General features: G+C 45.1%; 1 protein-coding gene across 4 annotated transcripts in view; it reads right to left on the bottom strand.

Moving 5' to 3' along the window:
* Nucleotides 1–22,462, bottom strand: part of SMARCD3 (SWI/SNF related BAF chromatin remodeling complex subunit D3) — a 50,042-nt gene that overhangs the window by 5,445 nt on the left and 22,135 nt on the right. The window contains exons 1-2 of one of the 4 annotated variants that reach the window (XM_074193333.1): nt 7,155–7,456; nt 1,736–1,947 (exon numbers count right to left, since the gene is read on the bottom strand). In XM_074193333.1, coding sequence (XP_074049434.1) covers nt 1,736–1,947; nt 7,155–7,232 — 290 coding nt within the window. In that variant the 5' untranslated portion in view covers nt 7,233–7,456. Of the gene's footprint in view, nt 1–134; nt 508–1,735; nt 1,948–2,678; nt 4,847–7,154; nt 7,457–22,462 lie in introns of those variants that run through there. The other 3 variants (XM_074193336.1, XM_074193335.1, XM_074193334.1) reach the window with 3 other exon arrangements.

Below are 22,462 nucleotides of genomic sequence, written 5' to 3'. Positions count from 1 at the left end.
GAGGCCACCTGCTAAATTATCCCGACATCTCCGCCCGCCCGGCTGGGGTTCCCACAGCCTGCCCGATTGCCTGAGGGCTAAGCGACCAGGCAGTGGGGCCAGGGCTGTGGCCTTCCCTGGGGGATGGGGCTGACCCTAGGCACTCCCTGGCCTCAGACTTCTCCTCCCACAGCCACAGGGTTAAGGAGGATCTGGAACAACTTGGACTTGGGGGACAAGGAGAGGGAGTGGTATTCGAAGAGCTTGTTGGCCTGGCCTGGAGGGAAGACCAGAGATGGGGGCAGGGCAGGTTAACTCTGGGAAAAGAAAGCTTGGGGGCCTGGAAGCTGGGGGCCTGAGCTAAGGGAAAGGGGGGCTGCTTTCCTCCTAGTCCCAAGGATGTGCCCAGGCTTGTATTTGGGTATGGGCTATTCAGGGGATTCATGTGCCTGCACAATCAGGGAGATGGGTATGATCTGGGGACACTCGTGCCTAGGTGCCTCATGCCCCCAGGGTAGGGGCATCATTTAGGGCAGCGGGGGACCAAGGGACCAAGGTCACGTTGGGGCTGAGGGTTAGGGACACAGATGTGAACCTTCTCTTGTGAGACCTATGCCCCTGGCCCCCAAAGACGATTAAATGATCTTTCGGATCCCTTCCAACTACAAATCGTCCAATCGGAGGATCTATTCTTAAACCTAGGCTGGGGAAGTCAAAGGCTGGTTGAAGCGCATCCTGGGACCATAGCTCCACACTGCCCCTGTGTGGTGTCCCATTGTCCAGCTCTCTATTTCAACCTCGATCCAACCTTCTTACCTCCCTCCCCCCAAGAGAGGTGGGGGGGAAAGCCCCTTTTATCACAGGCATACCTCACTTCAAGATAACTCATTAAATGGAAAATCCAGATTTGCACGAGATAAATTAGGGATAAGTTAATGCTCTTTAGGCTAGGATCATTTACTTAACCATGAGATTCCTTTGGACTCACTAGATTTAGAGTTGGAAGGGACCTCAAAGGTCATTTAGTGAGTAGATTTAACTATATTTTAAGCAGTAGAGTTAACTATGCTTTAAAATCAAGTTCAATTGAACATTAATGATAATTTACAAAAGTTATAATTACACCCTTTTCAAGAATTCATCTGTTGTGCAAAGTAAGGCTTCCATGTTTCACTAATAACCAAAGACCTAAAGGGATTCTTCTATCTGCAGCTGTGGTAAGGAGGAAGCTAATAACTGGTGGGACTAAACTGAATGAAGAGAATATGGAGCCACTTGATCTGGTGGGCATGACACACCTCCTGTGGTCTCTAAGACCCTCCCTGGTCTATAACCAACTGAGCCCACTCCCAAGAGCTGACAGAGAATTAACAGAGCAGATAGATGTACAGGGTCTGAGAGCCAGAGGGGCTGTAATGATGGGAAGCTTGGGGATGAAATAAGGTAGGATGAGGGCAGGGAAGAGAGCATGTCGGGGAAGAGGCAGAAGCTATGGATATGCCATCACTTCATAAATGAACTGTGGAAGAAAAATGGGGAAAGCCAAAGACTAAAGCCTAAAGGAAGGCCACTGACCCTTTCCATCACCTCTTTAAGTTCATAGAGGATAGGGAGTAGAGGGAAGGGGCCATATTCCTCTATTTTGATTATTCTTTCCTAGTTAAGAACTTTGCCCCTGAGACTAACTATTCCCAAAGCAAGTCACTCTCCTCCCCTCCCCTCCTCCCCTCCACTTGCTGGTAGCTCTCTCACTCACCTGCGGCTCCTGGTAGGGGCTGTGGGCACTGGCTGGCCCTGACTCTGCGCCTGGCTCTGCCCGGGTGGGGGTGCTGCTCGCTTGCGGGCTGGCTCCATTCCGGCCGGGGCCAGGCCAGGCCGAACGGCGGGGCTGCCCATGTACGGGGAACCCGGGGGACCCATGGGCGCCCCCTGATGGGGCATCCGGGCTCCAGACGGCATCCCGGGGCGCTGGGTTGGGGAGCAGGGTAGGTGGAAAAGGGGAGCAAAGCAGAGACATGGCGAGCCAGTCAGACTGGAGCAGCTAGCCTTTGACTCTATGCTCCAGAGATCACACCTGGAGGCTCAAAGCCCATCTGAGATATAAACCTCTAATTTGGTCATATCAACATCTGTGTATATATCCAATAGTATCAGATTTTCCCACCCACCTCCCAAAGAAATCCAAGACCCCTCAACTACAACTCTGACTTGTCTAGGCTGCTAGCAATGACAGGGATGAAGGGAGCAGGGATGAAGGAAGGCAAGGGTTGAGAAGTACCAGGGTGGGGAATTATGCTCTATTTTAGTGCAGTTAATTCTTGTGAAAGGAAGCTGGGTGCTACCCAGACAGATGCTAAGGGAATTCCTTTTGAGTCCTTCTCAATCAGGATCCACAAGAATAAATAACAGTAGCACCTACACTTTTTTCACACTCATTATTACAACACTATCTTAGTACCTTAGAGTTTCACATCTTGGTCAGGACATATTTCATAGGTTTCAGGAATTCCCTCCACTATGGCAGAACAACAATTGAATTGCAATTAAGAATTACCTGGAGTGCTGAGAGTTTAAATCATTTGCCCAGGATCATACAATCAGTATATGTCAAAGGAAAGAGCTGAACCCAGGGCTTACTAATTCAGAGACCAACTATCATGCCACTCCCTCTCTTCAATACCTCAAGGACCTATGATTACCTTCATATGGGCACTCCCACATCAGTGCAGACCCTAGACCTTCATTTGCCTCAGAAGACATTCATATGAGCAGCTATAGCAGCCAGTCCTCTGACCATGAGCTTCTTTGCACTTGGTTGGGTCATGCTCGAATGGACAATACAATGTCAAATCATGACCTTTTATATGAAGCCTCTTCATCTTGATAGGCTGTGTCAGAACTTAAACTTGGCGGGCACAGTTTTCAAGACCCAGGGTCACCTTTTTATCACAATGATGTATCTCGATGAGACTTCTGTGGAAGTTGTTCTTGAGTAGGAATTCAATAAATATTTGCTGAATAAAGGAATCTCATATGATCCTCACAACAACCCGATGCCATTAGTAGGGGAAGTCCTATTATATCCATTTGACAAACTAGGAAAGTGAGGTTTGCTGATTTGCTTGAGGTCATAAAATTAGAATGGAACAGATGGATTACCTAAGGAGTCTTTGAACTTAGATGAAAAAAATCACATTTTTATTTCAATATAATTGACTGCCTTCATAATATGTGCTTTATGTTATGCATTTAAAAATATTCTGAGAAGGGGTCCATAGGGTTCATTTAGATTGCCAAAGGTGTCCAGGTCCCCCCAAATGGTTAAAAAGTCACTGATTAGTCCAGCTCCCTATTTTACAAAGAGGAAAGCTATAGATTATACAGCTAATTCGTGGCAAAGGCAGGATGAGGGAATCTAAGCCTCATGACTTTAAGTTTTTTAATTTCCTTAGAGCATACTGCCTTTCTAAGATCAGGGGCTAGACTCCTGGGGTTCAATCCAATCCAATCTCAATCCCCAGCCCTCATTCCTAATTTCCTACTTTCTAAACCTGCCGCTCTGTGCTTCTAAATAAAGGGATTGTCTTTTTTCTTTTTTAGAGGGGATGGGTACCCTGGACCTGTTCAGCCTCTCCATAGACAGAAGGGAGGAAGATAGTTACTGAAACATTACAGAGTAATTGGACAAAGGAACACCAAGGTCTGATCAAGTCATCAGAAGGTTTTCTGGTTAGCTGAGTTGGGGCTTAGAAGACAAATGAATGAGTGCATACAGAAAACTCAGGTGGTTCAATTTCCCAAATGACTTTGATGTATTCTCAGCCATGGCATCCTCATCTGGGGCTATGAAGAGAGTATGGCACCATGATCAGGGGCTCTTGGCAGAGAAGGAATCATGGGCCAGGCTAGGCTTGGGGAAATTTAGTTAAGGATTAGGTTAGAAAACTTAGGTGCCACTCAGTCTGGGACTAGGCAGATTTCTTTTACACATACTTCTAATTACCTTGCCCTGGTGTATTATTTTTGAATTTGTATATATTCCCTTTTTCTTTGTAAATAAATTCTAGAGAATGCACTCTTGTGGTCTAGGGGAGGTAGAAGGGAAAGAGGGAATGGGTGCAATGGTGGCTGCAGCAGAGGAAGGAAGACAGGTAATTAGGGAATGGATATGGCAGTTCTCTGAATCCAAGAAATGAAGTCAGCTTAGAGGACCAATTAGGTTGGGGAGCTCTGTGCCTCTGACTTCGGCCAGTGATTAGGGAACTTTAGAAAGTAGTGAAAGGTGGAAACACTACTATTGAATGAAAGCTTCCAGAATTCCTTCCATTTGGAGGAATTGAGGCACCTGGAAGCTAAGTGACATGCTTCCTACCTCCTCATTGAAACCTATTTCCAGGTTCCTGGTGGACCTTGTTTCTTACTCTTTGGCTCCAAATCATCTCCACTCCTCTACTTTCTGAAATTCTACATTCACCATAATACTCTGCTCTAATCCTGATCCATGTTCAGAGAGAAGAGGAGCAGAGAAACAGAACTACAGCTTTCATTTGAACATACTGGATAGATTGGAGATGGGATCTTGTTGGGTTTCTCATTTCTTTTCTCATCTGGGGATGATGGAAGATCCAATATACTATAGGTACCCAGAGACAAGGTCAGAGGTGGAATTAGGGTGGGTCAGAATGTTGAGTCAAAGAAAGGGTCTGGGGTGGGTCAGCACTAGAAGCAGGTTCTGTAAAAGGTGCAGAGAAGACCTTGATCTTATCCATTTCTCTTTGGATCACTCTTTGACAAAGTGGAAATGTTTGGGGATTACAGTCCAAAGGTTCTAGCATCCCACATCAATTCATTTTTCCCCAACTGCCCTCTCCCCCAAGCGCCCCCCCCCCCATCAAGTCCTGCTTCTCAAGAAAGGCAGGGGTCAGAGAGGCCTTGGGGAAGGAGATGAGGTAGAAATCAGAATCTGTCCCTGGGTGGTCAGATGACATGCAAATGAGATGCAAATGAGTGAATGAAGTGATCCACATGCTCATTAACCCCAATTGTCCAGGCCCTAGAAAAAGGGTTGGGGGAGGGAGGAGTGGGGAGCAAGGGAATCCAGGGACTACAAAGAGGGAGAAGGGGGATAGGCAGGGTCATGGAAAGAGAGAGGTTAAGGATTCTTTGCATCTGTCATCTTCTCATGAAATGACCAGTTCTAGTCTGAGTTATCCCCTCCCAGGAGTACAGCTGCCTTTGAGTCACAAGGAGAAGCCTAGATACAGAGCCTTCTGCTCCCAAAGCAGCCAACTCTCTTCTGCCCCAGAATATCCCTAACCCTAATCTCCCCTCCCCCTACTTGAGGCCAGCTGTCTCTGCCCATCTTTCCTAAGGCCAGGCTACTAAAAGGACTCAGTATCAGAGAATCCTGAAGGGAGGAAGGGTGGCTGGTCACTTCCCCAACAGCAGACCCCCTTATTCCTGTCCTGACCTCCCCCCCCCCCCCCCCCCCCGCCAGGCTCCTAGGAAGCCCCTGTTGGTCCTGTCACTCACACTTCCAAGGTGGGTTACTTGGTTATGGATATTCAGAGCAAGTCTTTCTTGGAGCCTCAGATTCCCCTTCCCCACCCACAGAGCAGACTTACAGAGGGCTGCTTGGTCTCTATGGAGGGAGGAAAGGTTGAGGATATTGGAAATCACCCTTCGAAAGTCACAGCATGAGATTTAAGGCTCTAAGCTGATCTCTGGTTAGACCCAATAATCACACCTTCCTTACCCATTTCTCAAAGGGGCTTCATTTGGAAATGAGCCTGAGGCTTAGTATTCTTGGGGGTTTCCCCTATGAGTTTCCTCTAAATACCCTACCCTGAGGGTGAGCAGCTTCAGAAGTAGAAATCATAGAAAGAAATCAAATCCAAGGGTCACCGCAGCCTCTTCACCACTTGACACAGTTATTCAATCCTATTCCATCTTTGTCAGGGGACCTCCTTTACCCCCAAGGGAATTGGGGAGTCCCAGACCTTCTCCCCAAGGAGCCAAGAGAGAACCACTTAGAGTCTGGAGAATTTGCCATAACCTAAAAGGGGATTTCCACTGGGGGGGGGGTGGCAAATCCCAATTTTGGTCTTTTAAATCAGTTTCCTCTAAAAAAGGAGGGGACCTGAATACACCTCTCTCTCTCAGCCCCATCACCTAATCCTCACCGGGGGATTGCCATGCCTGGCCCCATGAGGCATTGCCATCAGTTTCCATATTGCTCTATCCTACACACACACACACACACACACACACACACACACACACACAACACCCTCTCCTGACTCAGTTCCACATCCTTCATCCCCCAGACCATTCCTTGTCTTCTTTGGAGCCTCATTTCATCAGAGGTATACCCTGACCTTTCATGCCATCTTCCCTGCCCTTGCTCTGCTCTTGCCATCACACTCTCCCCTCTGGATGGTGACTCTCTGTTCTCACTCCCTCTCCAGGTCCCAAGTCTCATCCTCCATAGGGCCCCACCTCTTCACACCTTTGAGGACCTGGGAACATCTTCCAGCCTGCCGAGAGAACTCTCTAACCTCAGACAGCCTCAGCTCTCCAAAGGAAGGCATGCACAGTGTGAGGGCTCTCCTTGTCCCCAGGGACAGGGGGGCTCCAGGAGCTCTCCCTCTTGCCAGGATGCTGAGGTTGCCCGGGCCTAGCCTGGGCGCCTTTTTGGGTGTCGGGAATTAATTCCGATCCCAGCTCTCTCCAAGTCACCTGCTCCTCACTCCCGGAGTCCCAGGAGGGAGGGAGACGCAATGGTGCTGGCTGGCCCAGCCCCGACAACCCCTGTTTTCTCCCAGGACGAGGGGCCGGAGTCACGGACTGAGTTTGGGCTCACGAGAAGGGATGCCCCTAGGCTGAGGCTGCCCCCAGATCTTCCCCGCGTATCCCCCCTATCTCCAAGGAGAGCCTGAATGGGTGCCTCGCCCCCATCCCTGCCCTTCCCCATCCACCCCCAAGATGGTCCAGACTCTGAGGTTTCCCCAGCACCCCCGGCCCGGCCTGGGGTCGGGGGCGCGGGTCCAGCCTGCCCCCCACCCCCAGGACCGAGGGGGCTGGGAGGGGAGCGCCCGCCCGGCCCCTCCCGGCCATCCCTCCATTCAGCCGGAGCCAGCTCACTCGCCCTCCCCCGCTAACTTTCCCCCACTCACCACCCCATGGACCAGAAACTCAAAAAGTTTGCTTTTCGTGGCTTTGCGCGCCCCTCCAGTAACTTCGTCCGCGGCCATCGGGGTGGGCTCAGCCGCTCCTCTCTCTCTCACACACACTCTCTCTCTCTCTTCCTCTTTCTTTCCCTTTTCTGCCTTTTTTTTTCCTCCAACTCTCCCCTCTGAGTCCTGCTGGGCTCTCTCACACTTCTACTAGAGCGGAGTGGGGAGGGGGCCCCTTCAGGGCTGCCCTGACGGCCCACGGCCCACGCCGCTCCAGCTCAGCTGCCGCCGCCGCTGCCGCCGCCGCCGCCGCCGCCGCCGCTGCCGCATTCCTGCACTGATAAGACAGAAATAGTCCGGGCTGCCCGGGGTCTGGCTGTTTACTCGGTGGGGACACAGCAGCCCGCCTCTGGAGAGCTGGCCGTCCACCCGGCGGAGGAGCGCGGGGCCGCCTGAGCGGGCCGGCCGCTGCTCGGCTCGCCTGGGCCCGGCAGCCCCGGCAGCCCCGGCAGCCCCGGGCCCGGCTGCGGGGGGCCGGGCTGGGCCAAGAGGAGGTGGGGGCGCCGGGGCTCGGCCACCCCGGGGCCGGCTCCGCACATAGTTTCTGGGTTAGGGCATTCGCCAAGAGAGCCAGGCGAAGAGCAAGCATTTCCACCCCCCCCCTCCCCTCCCCAAGTTGTTCCTGCTGCATTTCTAAGGCTCTTTCCCCCAGAGACCTGGCAGGCCAAAGCAGGGAAACATTCGCTGGCAGGGATTCCAGCGTGAGCCCGAGAATGGAAGAGCCCCTTCCGCACCAGGGCAGGGGGGCAGCAGGGGCTGGGGTGCGGGGCTGTGTGTGGGGGAGCCAGGGGGAAGGTGGGGATCCTCGGGAGCGCCCAGATCTTTGGGAATGTGGCCTCTTTGTGTGTGTGTGTGTGTGTGTGTGTGTGTGTGTGTATGCCTCTGTGCATGCGTGAATTCTTGTTCATGCGTCTACGTGCCTTTTTGGTGGCTATCTTTGTGCTTAGAACTATGGATGTTCAGTCTGGGCCAGCCTCCCAGTGCCCCTGTGAGACTGACCATGTGCCGGTCTGTTCCTAAGTGGAAGGCTCTGCTGGTGTCTCTATGTGAGAAAGAGAGGGAGTTAAGGGAAATGCTTAGAAAAAGGGACAGGAGAAAAGAGCCTGAGGACTGGGAGAATATGCAAGGAAAAGAAGAGAGTGGGAAAGAGGGCAGTGTGGGCAGGAAGGATGAGAATGCCAGGCAGTAGGAGGGCCCTGGCCTCCAGAGGTCTTGTCTGTGGCCTTGGGGGCCTGAGAATGGAAGGAATGGTGGAGAGGACACTGCAGCTGCCATCCCAGGCATCTAAGTCCCATTGGGACAGCTGTAGGTTTCAAATGCATAGAAGAGCTGTCTCAGGAGGTGGGGTTTGTCTTAGGGAGCCTGAGAAAAGGGTTTGTGTGGGTGGGAGAGGCTAGGGAGTGGAGGAAGGACAGGAAACAAGAGAAACCAATCTGTAGGGGAGCTTCTGACCCTTTCCCGATTCCTGACTCCCCATCAGCCTTTCTCCCCCAATAATAGTGCTAAGGGGTGGCACACTCTGGCAGAGCCACCACGGAACAAGCTTCTGATTGAAGATATCTAACCTCCAAAATCAACCTGAGGACATGGCCAGTTAACAAGGCCCTATCAAGCCAAAATTCCACTTCCCTGTGGCTTCCAAGATTATGTGCTCCAACTCAACCCTATAGTCACAGATTTTGCTGCAAGAACAACACATAAAGAGGAGGAAAAAGAGGAGAGTTTAGTCAGTCTATTTTATCCACTGTCTGGTTTCTTGTCCATCCACAGTATCTGTGGACATAGACATTGATTTAACACAGTTGCCTCTTTCCCATTTGTGTGTGGCTGTGTCAATCCCCAAAGGAAGAACCAAGACATTTGGACACTTGGTATCCTAGATTCTCCTAAAGGGCTTTTCCTTTGTTCATTTAGATGCCCCCCCTCAGATCAGAATAGAATAATTCCTGGAAAGGAATACTTTTCAGCCAGAGAAAGCCACAATGGCTGTGTGGAAATCTCAGGGGTTGAACTGAATCAGGAGATCCAATCTATGGATTTCAGGGGTCTGTGAATCTGGATAGGAAAAAAAACACATCATCTTCACTAATCTCTAACTGAAATTTGATATTTCCTTCAATATTTAAAAACATTTTTCTGAGACGTGCTATTGAAAAAAAAAGATTAAGAAAAGGTTGCTACCTACAGACCTTTCTCCCAAAGACTTCAGGAGAATAGATGTCCTCTTTTCCTACATCTTATTTCTTTCTCCTCCCCACAGAACCCTATATATATATATATATATTGGAAGTCAGGCTCCCCATTGACTCCTCACTCATATCATACCCATTCTGACCTTCACATGAGAAATTCATGCTGTTATCCCTGCTGTTGATGGTCTCACCTCCTCTCTGCCTACCCTTTGAGGCTCAGTTCAAGTTCCACCTATGCTTGAAACCTTTCTGACTTCCCCAGTCTAAAGTGGTTTATCTTATTTTACATTCACTGCCTGTGCTACATGATTTAACATTTAACTGAAAAATCAAAGTGTTCTTTCATTGTTTTGGTTGTATACCAAGTCTCAAAAGGCCGAACTGAAATCTCCTTCAGAAGATCTCTGTCTCATCACTTCCCACCCCCCTTCACTGTGTGAGCTATGTCCAATGCAGTAGGAATGAGAAGACAACAGTGAACTGGCTCCTGCTCACAAGGAGCTTACATTCTATCAGTGAGCTAAATCATGTGCAGGAATAATTACAATACAAAGCATTTGAGGAGGGAGAGAGCACCAGTCACAAAATGAGGAAAGGCTCCATGGAGGAAATGACATCTGAAGGGAGACCTTGGAGGAAGACAAGGATTCTGAAAGATAGGGATGAGAAAGAATATTCAGGGTATATGGTAGGAGGGTTAAGCCCAAAGTCAGCTCTACGTTTCAGAGCTCTGAGATTCAGTCTGCTTCCAGCACTTTTTATTTCCCAGGGCTATATGAGCTCCATGATGGCTTCTGGGATAGGGAGTAGCAGATCATGGGAAGTGTCCAGACACTGGACAAAATAAAATTCAATTCAACAAAACTTTGTGCAAAATAGTGTTTAGTGAGGGGGATAAGAAGATGAAAAAGAAATAATTCCTACCTCTGATGGGGGGGGGGAAGAGAGGAAGAATCAAAAGAGGGAAGGATTCCCTATGCTAGCATAAATCCCAGGAGAAATTCCAAGACAGAGAGACATCCAGGCTTTTGTAGGGAGAAGAGCATGGATTATTTGTTGGGATGAAGTGGGTATTCAATTGCTAAAGGGCCTGAAGCCCCAGCATTGAAATGGTATCTCCTCCTACCTAAAGATAAAGAAATAGGAATGGGCAGGTAGATGGAGTTGCATAGAGGTCAAAGGGTCATTATCACTTCTGCTTCAAGATCCCAGACCTTTCTCCTAGAACCACTGCTGAGGCTACAGGGTGCTTCTAATATTCCAGAGGCTCCCCCCGCCCCAATCTCCAGGGTCAGATCAACAGCCATGTGTACACACACAGAAATACATGCCCTATATACATGTAGCACAGAGGTTCGCATGGATGCCCCCATTCAGGACATAACACAAAGCACAAGACTACAGACTAGTAATTCTGAAGGTAGATATGTATGTATTTAGGAATCACATTTGTATTCATAGGTGGATCCCCGTAGAACACACTGCCAACCACACAAGGAAGTACACACTGTTGGAATGCGGTCAGTCACTGGGCATCTATATGGGCACACGTGGCCATTTTGCCCCCTCCCCCACACTTTCTGCAGACAGGCTCCTAGGAGAGTCCGGGTCTCAGAGGCAGGTCCTCTGCCCGGCTCCCCTGCCCTGCCCTGTCCGACGGATTCAGCCCTGCGGGATGGGGGGGGGGGGGACACCGGAGAACGCCGAGCATCCCTTCGGGGGCTCCCTCTCCATCTCGCCCCCTCGGCTGACCCAGCCCAGGAGGGTTAGGCCAGGGGACCCAGGAACAAGGGTGGGCGGGGGTGCGGTGCCCGGCCCTTGCTTAGTGAGAGGCCCTGGGCCAGCCCCCCGCCCCCGCCCCCTCTCCCCCGGCCTTGGCTCCGCTGCTGCAGCGGGCGGCGGCGGCCCGAGGCGAAGCCGAAGTCCCCCCTGCCGTCCCCCCATCTCTCCTTCACTCACTCAAGCACCAAATGGCAAAGCTTCTCTCTCTCCCCAAGCAGGGGAGAGAGATGCAGCCCCAGCCGTGAAGCCCAGCTAGGCTCCCTGGATGCTCCAGCCCGAGCAAGGGGCCTCCCCCTCCCCGGGCCCGGTGGACTAGAGACGGGGTGTGCAGTGTGTGTGCCTGGGGGGGCACATCTCTCCCGGGCAGCGGCGGCCGCAGCCGCCTCCTCCTCCTCCTCCTCCTCCCTGCCTCCCTCCCTCCCTCTTTCCCTCCCTCCCTCAGCTCTAGGGTCCCCGGGCAGCTGAGAGCCGGGAGCAGGGCTAGGCATGCGCAGTCCGTCCTCCCAGCCAGTGAAGGTCAGCCCAGGGCCTAGCTGCAGGACTCAAAGGCAGGGGAGGGGGGGGAGGAGGAGGAGGAGGAGGAGGAGGAGGAGGAAGAAGAGGGATGCAGGGGAAAGCTTAACTCTTACCCTCCTGGGGAGGATGCTGCGTTTGGGGTGGAGTCTGGTGTCTCAATCCCGAGATTCTTTCTGAGCCTTTCCCATTACAGCTTATGTCATTGGGGAGGGAAGGAATAGCAGAAAGGTAAGAGAGGAGAAAGAGAGTGGGAAGGCAGATACAAGGTCCCAAGAAGGGAAAGAAAAAGGGAAGGGAGGAAAGGAAGAAAAGAGGGAAGAACCAAATAGGGAAAGATCTCTTTCTCCTTCCATGCCCCTCCACCCTGATCTTCTAAGAATGAGGCTTTCTTGGAAAACAAAATGACTGACAGGTAGGCTGGAAGGAAAATTGAGACAGAGAAGGAGAAACAGAAGAAAATGAAGCCCCCTTGGAGCTCCTAAAATGCATATGCTTCAAGTGTTGCTCTTAGGAAGGGGTCAGGGCAGAGAGATCTTGCCTGGTCTGTCCTATATTTCCAGGCCTGGTGCAAAGACTGACCAGACTTTCCCATGGGGAGGACCTTTTTGACCTTGGAGGTGACATCTCTCCTGCATCAAGGAGAGGCTGCCTCTAACCCTACCTGGAGTCATCTGACTCCTTAGAAATGTTTTCACACTGGGATTTGAGAGATCAAAATTCATAGCATATATTCTGATTCTTCCTAAGGGTCTTTCCAAATGATTAGTTATTAAGATTTGGGGAGTGAATATATGCACTTCTGGGGTTATTATTTTGAAGGAGGAGGCCAGTTTCAACATTTCTTTGTGTGTAACAGAGAGTATGTAGTCTATAATGTGTTGATGTCTTTGTCTAGGAGAGAGAGGAAAAAAAGACAATTTCAAAAGGAGAGATTAAGATAGCAGGTCTCTAGCTATTTGAACCTCACTTTCTTCAGTTAAAATAAGGTGAATGCTAGGTGATTGCTAAGTTTCCTTATAGCTCTAATGTTCTGTTATTCTATATAATAAAGAGAACAAAAGAGGGATAAATAATGAGAGAGCCATCAAAAGAATGAGTTCATGAGCCCATGGGCCAATCCAGATGTTGTGGACAATCTGGTTTATTGAATAAGATACTGTTATCAACTTTATACTCATTGTGTATATGACCCTGAATTAGACACTGCCTCTCTTGGCTTTCTCACCTCCAGTTTTCTCAATGTAAAGGGACTCCATAGTTAACTGCTACTTTAGATGCATCACATGAATGTATACACTTACTCCAAATTTTAGATGTTCTAATCAGAAGACATCTGGGTAATGAGGTCAGAGGCTGGGAAAAAATCCTAGACAATCCTGGTTACAATGTATACCCAACCAGTTTTAACAATACAGAGATTCTACTAGCCTGTAGGTCCTGAATTCCATGCCCAAAGAGTCAGCCTGCAAGTTCTTGGGTGACATTTAGTCTTGTACAGCCCTATTAAAGGGCAGATTTTATAGAAAATGTGTTTCTGTATAATTAACTGAAGGGATGATTGTGCTATGTATGAGGTAGGATCTTGCAAGTTGTATTAACGGGTGGATGCTGCCAGTCATGTGAGGTCCTATCCAATCATCCTGAGGAGAGGGATTAGATGAAGTTTGGTCACATGGAGGGAGGTCACATAGAAAATGTGTGATCCTACGCAAATTCGACTGGAGGATGAAAATGTGGAGGATATGAGTTCCTATATAGTAAATTGAAAAGTGGGTGCTCTAGATAACATGGTCATTAGCAAGAAAAGTCAGGTGGTGCTGTGGATAGTGCTAAACCTGAAGTCAAGAAGACCCAGGTTCAAGTCCAACCTCAGGACACTTATTGACTGTATGATCTTGGGTAAATTAATGGCTGTCTGCCTGAGTCTCCTAATGTAAAGAATAATGGTGTTTGTCCTTTATTTGGTGATGTCATGACAGGCACATGAATTGGATTTGAGTGAGGGGGTGCCGTGCTAAGGCACCAGTCTCACTTTCTCCTCCATAGTCATCTCCTCCAAGGTCACACAGCTAGTCTGAGGCTGAATTCAAACTCCCATCCTCCTGACTCCAAAGCCAGTGCTCCATCCACTATACCACCTAGCTGCCTGGACAATATAAAGAATAAAGATAATAAGGACACCTAACTTTTTTGTGAAAATAAAATTATGTGATGTTTATAAAGCACTTTATAAATGCCATTATTGTTATTATTATTATTGTCATTCCTCAACAATGGGTATATACCCAGGTTTCTCTACAGGTTTCTCCAGGATATTGAAATGAAGAGAGCAGTAACAGTGCTGACAATTCGCTTTCAATACAGAAACAAATATATTAGCATTAGTTATTAAGTTATCAAGACTAATTTGCTGAAGCTGGAAGCTTTATTTTATCTCATGGTCATATTTCAAGTGAGCTCCTTCTTATCCACGATCCATCCCCTCTAGCAGATAGTCCCTACAATATAGCCATGTACAGGACTACAGATCCATCTCCCCACTACTGGGCAGTATCTTGGGATCTTTATTTCTCCAAATTAATTTGTTTTTAAAAAGTGATTTGAGGATCTGTTTTGGGGATCTTGCCCCAACGCTAAAATAGATAGCAATTACTTTAAAACCTATACAATCAGGACAGCTAGGTGGCACAGTGGATAGAGCACCAGCCCTGGAGTCAGGGGTACCTGAGTTCAAATCCAGCCTCAGACACTTAATAATTACCTAGCTGTGTGGCCTTGGCTAAGCCACTTAACCCCATTTGCCTTGCAAAAACTAACTCCCCCCCAAAAAAAACCCCTACACAGTTAGGCTAAAGTATAGATACCATGGAATCCAACTGAATTCAATTCACATTTATTAGATCCCTCCTAGATTCACAGACAAGAACTGAGAGAAAGGAATCCCTTTTCTCCAGGAGTTGACATTTTGCAGAGGGATACAAAATATATATAAGCAAGGGAACATAAGGTAGTTTTAAGAAGGGAAATATAGCTAAGAACTGAATCAAAAGTGTTGTACCTCCACAGAATTTTAAATGAAGGTAAAGATTCTATAAAGAGAAAATGTATTTGAGGTATGCAGAAAAAAAAATGTGCGCAAAGGCAGGAATGGAGATGAAAGATTCAATTCAAGGTAAAGCTATTAATACAGTTTGATTGGAACATAGAATATGTAAAGGTACTTTTGCATTTCTTTTGGCACAGAGGAGGTACTTGAAAAATTCTTGTTGATTGACTAATATGAAATGTCTCTGGAAAGGCAGCTCATGGCCAGATTATGTTTCTATTTTACACTAGTAGTAATAGTGAGCCATTGAAGACTTTTGAGAGAGAGCAGTTACCCAAAGGATGATTTTTTTGAGGGGGGTGGTTGTATTAAGGAAAGATTGTAAAGGAAAGAGACTAGAAGTTGGAACACCAGTCAGAAGGTTATTAAACTGGCTCTTGTGAGAGGTGATGATGGCTTATTAAGGTAGTGGCCATGGATGTGGAGAGAAAGAAACAAAGGGAGAGATGAGGTAAGGGAGAGGTAGGTCAGTCATTGATTGGATATGGCCTGTGAGGTTGAGAAAAAGTCTAGGATGACTTCAAGGTCATCTTCTTTGGGGATAAAGGGATGAAATAAACCCAGATGACTAGAACAAGAGTGGTGTCCTCCATAGAAGGAAGTTTGGAGAAGGGGAAGGACTGGGATTGGAGGAAAGAATAAACCTGGTTTCAGATGTTTTAAGATGTTAACAGCATATCCACCCAGATGGAGATGTTCAGCAGGCATGTGGTAATGTTGAACTTGAGATCAAGGGAAAAATAGGTCTAGATCAAGATATCAAGGCAGTTAGGTTGGTACAATGGATAGAGTGCTGGATCAAGATCCCAAAGATTTGAATTCAGATTCTGCCTCAAATATTTACCAACTGTGTGACCCTAAGCAAGTCATTTAGCCTATCTGCCTCAGCTTTCTCATATGTAAATTGGAGAAACTTAAAAGCATCTATTTCTAGTGCTGCTATATAGATAAAAATGAGATGTTCATAAACTGCTTTGCTCACCTTGAAGTACCATAAAATGCTGATATCATCATCATTATTATTATATAACATTGTGGTCTTTGTACAGTTAGATTAAAGAGTGGACGCTGTATATCAAGCGGGATCCTGTGCATTCTGATTGATAAGTGGCATCTCTAGCTGATGGGATGACCCTCTAGAACACTGTCCCTTAGGATTTCAAAACTGCCTATAGGGCAATGGAGTTAGTTAGGAGTACAGTCTAGTTCAAATTTGGTCTCAGAAACTTCCTAGCTGTGTGAACCTGGGCAAAACTTAGCTTCACAGGTTCTTATTTTCCTTGTTATAAAATGAGAAAATGATTCTATGACCTAAGTTCTAGCATTGGCTCTTGGCTCAACCATTCACTAGCTGTGTGGTCCAGGGCAAATTATTTACCCTCCCTGTGCTTGTTTCTTTATTTGAGAGATGACTGTATTAATATTTGTCCTATCTACTACATAAATCTATTATGAGTATCAAATAAGATAATGACAGAAAAATAATAGTTTCTTTTTATATTCATCTTTTAAGTTTACCAAGTATCATACATATGTATTCTCATTTGATCTTCAAAACAATTCTGTGAGGTAGTCACTGCAAATTGTATCATTCCCATTTTATAAAACTGTAAATGGAGGTTTAGGGCTTAACACACAAAAAAGCACAGTATACCCAGATTGTGGGACTCTATTGATGATCCTTAATGAATTCTTGCCACTTAATCCCTCATTTTTATAGGTGGTCTTGTCAAAGGACTTTTTTCCTTCCTTCAGAAGAGCTGACCTGGAAGCTGAGAACTTCCTTCAGGTCTTAAGACTTATGGAGGGGAGGGGATATCAGTAGGAAAGAAAACCTTTTTTTGTGTGTCCAGTCTCTTCTGCTTTCTCCTCATGTCTTTGAAAAGGGTGATGATGATATAACTAGTTAGGTGGGTGCCAGCTCTGGCCTCTTTTTTCCCCCTCACTTCCCACACTGGTATTTGAGATGTATTTTGGGCTTTTATTGAAAGACTGAAAAAAAGACCATTATTTCCTAGCATAGGTGGGTATAAGGTGGTTCCATGCAAGGGGCAGAGTTTGGTGATTCAACCCTGTAAAACCTGAAGCCCAAACAAGTAGAATGATTTCTTCAAGAGTCTGGGAGGGCAGGTCACCTCTGCTATAGTTCATCTTTAGGTAAAAATGGTGGGATTGGGGAATCATTTTCTCTTGGACATAAAACTATATGAACATGTCAATTGCTTCAGTTCAACATCCATGACGAGTATTATTTAGAAGTAAATATAGCCTGGATTCTAATCCTGGCTTGGCCCGTACTCTTACTGTGTGATTTGGGACAAGTCTCTTAACCTTTCCAGGCCTCAATTTCCTTTTCTGTAAAATAGGGATAATAACAATGCCTATTGTACTCCATAAAGCTATTATAAGGATCAAATGAGATAATGTATGTAGAAGCAGTCTGAATAATTATAATCATCATTATGCTGAATCTGACAGGGGCAGCAAGAGATGGATTATGGGAAGGAGTAATTATTCTCTTAGATGTCAAATTCAGAAGATTAAGGATGTGCCCCCAACACTCTAGATTCTCTCAATATCTCATTATGGTGCCATTGTTCATAAATGTGTCTCGGTTTTTTTTAGACCTTTCTGAACATTTGCCTGGAAGTGTTCAAGCAAGGGTCAGATGACCACTTGTCAGAGATGCTCTCCAGAGGATTCTTGGATGATGTAGGCACTTTTAGAACAGATTTCTAAAGTCTCTCCCAATTCCGAGATACAATTATTATATTTATGTTTATATATGTATATACAATTGTATATATAAAAGGTTATATTTATATGTCATATTTATGTTATGCTATATATTATATTATTATACAAATGTTATATTTATATTGTTATATATCTGTAGGGAGGGAAGAAAAGAGGCCCAGGGTTCGTGGGAGGGAGAAAAAGAAAGGCTACTTAGGAAGAAAGAAGATGGGATTCTTTTCAATTGAGAATTAGGGAGAAAAGGATCTGTCTGAAGTTTAAAATCACAAAGGATACAGGGGAAAAACTGACTAGTTCACCAAGTTCTAGAACACTATGCATTAGGGTATAAGTTGATGGAATTTATTATTGCTGGAGGTGGTTCTAAATATACATATATATATATATATATATATATAATATAGATGTACATATGTATTTATAAGGAATAAAAATACATTTGTCAGAATTAGAATCAGAAGCCTTGACTTTTCTGCTCAATGGAATGATTTTGGGAAAATCACTTAACTTCTCAGGTCTCAGTTTTCTGATCTGTAAAATGGAGATAATAATGCCTATACTAGCTACCTCAGAGTTGCTGTAGAGAAAACACTTGTTAAATTAGGGTTTGATAGATTGAAAAGTGCTTATTATTTTTATTTTATCTTAATATCATATAAACATGAATTTATTATAAATTTTGAATATAAGATATATTTCCAGTATCTATGCACAGTTTAATAAATGTTGATTCTATTGAACCAAATTGTCCTACAGGAGTTTACAATTTAATCAGAAAGGCCATTCACAAATACTAATCATTGGAAGAGGAGGGGTAGAGAGGGAAAAGGTCTTTAAGGCCTTGTAGTTTTCACAGTTCCAAAGGATTCATGATGAAAAATGCCATCTATGTCTAGAGGAAAAACTGATAAACTCTGAGTGCAGTCTGAAACATACTTTTTTCCCCACCTTTTCTTCCTTCCTTCCTTCCTTCCTTCCTTCCTTCCTTCCTTCCTTCCTTCCTTCTTAAAAAACATGGTTAATATGGAATTATGTTTTGCATGAATTCACTTATATAATGGGTATCATATTGCTTGCCTTTTCAATAGGGGGGAGGAAGAGAACTTGGAAAAAAGGTTAATTTTTTTTTCAGTTTTTTTTTTGCAAGCAAATGGGGTTAAGTGGCCTGCCCAAGGCTACACAGCTAGGTAATTATTATGTGTCCGAGGCCACATTTGAACTCAGGTACTCCTGACTCCAGGGCCAGTGCTCTATCCACTGTGCCACCTAGCCACCCCTTAAAATTTTTTTTTAAAGAAAAAAAGATCTTAATGCTTTTAAGATTGCCAATTATGGGAGCTAGCCATACATATTAGCACAAACCTATGGACCTAAGACCTAAAATAAATCATTGACTAAGGTACATCTTATAGAAATGGAAAACACTAAATGGAGCTCTATGAAGATGCTCCATCTTCACAATTCTAACAAGGAAGGGAGGTATTGGTTAAAAAAAAAATCCCACTAGTGGGGGAGGGGACAATAAGGAACCTTCTTTCTGCCATACTGTATCTATCACTTTCCTTTAAGACATGGTTAGGAACTCATCTTCTTCAAGAAGACTTCCTTGATTAACACCTCTATTAACATCAATATTTGTTGAGTTCCTACTCTGTCAGGTGGTCCTCTGTTAGGTGCCATGTGAGTTTTGGAAGATGTGTGAGATATACTATAGACCCTCGAAGAACTTATTTAAGGAGACAAGAAATAAACACACCAAAATGTTCACCAATGAGGCAAGAATTGTACAAACATGTGCTTGAATTTAGAAAGAAAGAAATCATTTCAAACTGGGTTAATCAGGGAAAAGCTTTGAAAGGTGGGTATGTTTTGAACAGGTAGAGAAGAGGAGTGAGGATATTCTAGAATGAGTCCATTATCCATTTAATGCATTTAACTATTTTTTACACAGTGCCTTGAAACTGTTGGGATTTTTTTGGTTTCTTTTTTTCAGATTTTCAGAATCTCTGAGTAGGCAGGGATTTTTGTTTTCTTAGTTTGAATCTAAACTCTTTAGGGATAGGATCACTGGATTTGAAGTCAAAGGGATTTTAGGGATCTGCTAGGCTACTTACTACCTGTCTGATCTTAGGTAAATGATGTCATCACTCTAGGATTGTTTTCTCCTCTATGAAATGGAGGTTTGGGACTGGAAGACTTCTAGCTCTAAAGTCTGTGAAGGTAGGTCAATTCTCTCAGAACTTAGCAACAGTAGCACATGATTTAGAATTATGACCTCTAAAGGATTCAATAAGGTTAAACTGTGTGAAGATGATAATTGTGACTCCTAAGAACATTATAATCATTGGTATAGTTAGAAGGAATATACTAGACAGAGGATTGGCTATGTGAGTTGTTTATGATGGGATGATTTCAAAAAAATAAAATAAGGGGAGGGCAAGGGGGAATGAGGGAATCCTCACTCTCATCAGATATGGCTAGGAGAGGAAACAGCATATATACTCAATGGGGTATAGGCATCTGGAGTAAGAAGGAGGGGGGGGACAGGGGGAAGGGGTGGGGATGTAAATGAAGGAGGAGAAGATGGACCATGGGGGGAGAGTGGTCAGATATAACACATTTTCTTTTTTACTTCTGCAAGGGGCTGGGATTGGATGGCCTGTCCAGGACCATAGGGCCAGGTGGATGCTGGGCATAAGGGGTGGTATGGGGGCTCGGGGACTCTTGGCCCCAGGGCCAGGGATCTGTCTGCTGAGCCACTCACCTACCCTACAGCAGAGTCAGAGTGAAAGGAGAGAGAAAATATAGCACATAGTAGTGGAGAAATACAAAAGGAGGGATTTGCAATCAGCAATGGCAGTGGTGGAAAAATATGGAAGTAACTTTTGTAATGTACTTATCATAAAGAATGTGATCCACCCACGACAGAGTTGTTGGTGTTGGAACAAAGACTGAAGCACATTTTTTATTATTATTATTTTTGGGGGGTGCAGGGCAAATGGGGCTGGGTGGCCTGCCTGGGGCCACATAGCAGGGTGATCCTTGGGTGTCTGAGGCCAGATTTGGACCCGGGTGCTCTAGGCTCAACGGCCAGTGCTCTTTCCTCCAACCAGCTGCCCCTACTATTATTACTATTTTATTTTATTTTATTTTATGTCTTTTTTTCTTTTTTTGATTTTGCAGGGCAGTGGGGTTGGGGTGACTTGCATGTCACCCAGCTGGGTGATTGTTGAATGTACGGGGCTGGATATGGGCTCGGGTGCTCCTGGCTCCAGGGCTGGTGTTCTGTCCACTGTGACACCTGGCCATACCTACAATTATTACTATTATTTTTTAATTTTAATTTTTTCTCTCTCTCCTTTATCGCTCAAGCAAGTCTATATTTTGGGAGGGAGGGGTATTTTGTTTACTCTTAAACAAGAATATTTTATTAATGTATAAAAACATTATTTGTACAAAATGAGAATAAATAAATATTAAATATAAAAAATAAAATAGGGATAAGAAAGAAGGATGCCCTAGGAGAAGAGGGAAGGAAGAGGAAGAATGGAGTAAATAATCTCACATAGAAGAGGAGCAAATGGAAGAGTTTTTACGCTAAAGGGGAAGGTGGAGGAGGGTTAGTGGGTAACACTTGAATCTTACTCTCATCAGAATTGGCTCAAAGAGGTACTAACACATATATTTTGTTGGGTATAGAAATCTATCTTGCCCTATAGGGATGTAGGAGGTAATGGGGACAATAGAAGGTGGGGGAGCTGATATAAGGGAGTTTGGATTGCGGGAAGCAGTGGTTAGAAGCAAAACAGACTTTTGAAGAGGAATAGGGTGAAAAGAGAGAGAGAGAAAAAGAAAAGACTAAACAGGGAAAATAGGATGAAGGGAAATACACAGTAATCATAACTGTGAATGTAAATGGGATGAACTTACCAAAAAAAAAAGGAAGTAGATAGCAGAGTGAATTAAAAACCACAATTCAATTACAGGTTGTATACAAGAAACATACTTGAAGCAGAGGGATACACACAGAGAGTAAAGGTAAGGGGGCTGAAGCAGAATCTATTATGCTTCAGCTGAAGTAAAAAAAAAAAGCAGGAATAGCAATCATAGTTTCAGACAAAGCAAAAGCAAAAATAGATCTAATTAATTAATTTAATTTTAGGTTTTTGCAAGGCAAATGGGGTTAAGTGACTTGCCCAAGGCCACACAGCTAGGTAATTATTAAGTGTCTGAGACTGGATTTGAACCCAGGTACTCCTGACTCCAGAGCCGGTGCTTTATCCACTACGCCACCTAGCCACCCTGATAGCATTCAGATTTTAAAGGAAAAGTTAAAGAGTTACAAGAAGAAACAGACAATAAAACTATACTCAACTTTCCCCTCTCAGAACTAGATTAAACTAACCAAAAATAAACAAGAAATAAGTTAAGAGATGAATAGAATTTTAGAAAAATTAGATAAAAGTCTCTGAAGAAAATTGAATGGGAATAGAAAGGAATATTCCTTTTTCTCAGTAATACATAACACCAAAAAAAGCAGAAGTATTAAGTGTATCCTTTTCAGAGCATAAAGTGATAAAAATTACACTTAAAATACAGCTGTGGAAAATAGATTACAAATTAATTGGAAACTAAATAATCTAATGCTGAAGAATATATGGGTCCAAAACAAACCATAGAAGCAATATATAATTTCATTAAAGAGAGTGATAGGGGCAGCTAGGTGGCGTAGTGGATAAAACACCGGCTCTGGAGTCAGGAGTACCTGGGTTCAAATCCGGCCTCAGACACTTAATTACCTAGCTGTGTGGCTTTGGGCAAGCCACTTAACCCCGTTTGCCTTACAAAAAAAAAAAGAGAGAGAGTGATAAAATACCAAAATTAGACAGCATATC

This window comes from Macrotis lagotis, chromosome 7 (genome assembly GCF_037893015.1).
Source record: "Macrotis lagotis isolate mMagLag1 chromosome 7, bilby.v1.9.chrom.fasta, whole genome shotgun sequence".
Lineage (NCBI taxonomy): Eukaryota > Metazoa > Chordata > Mammalia > Peramelemorphia > Peramelidae > Macrotis > Macrotis lagotis.
This window is presented reverse-complemented; position numbering and strand designations above follow the sequence as displayed.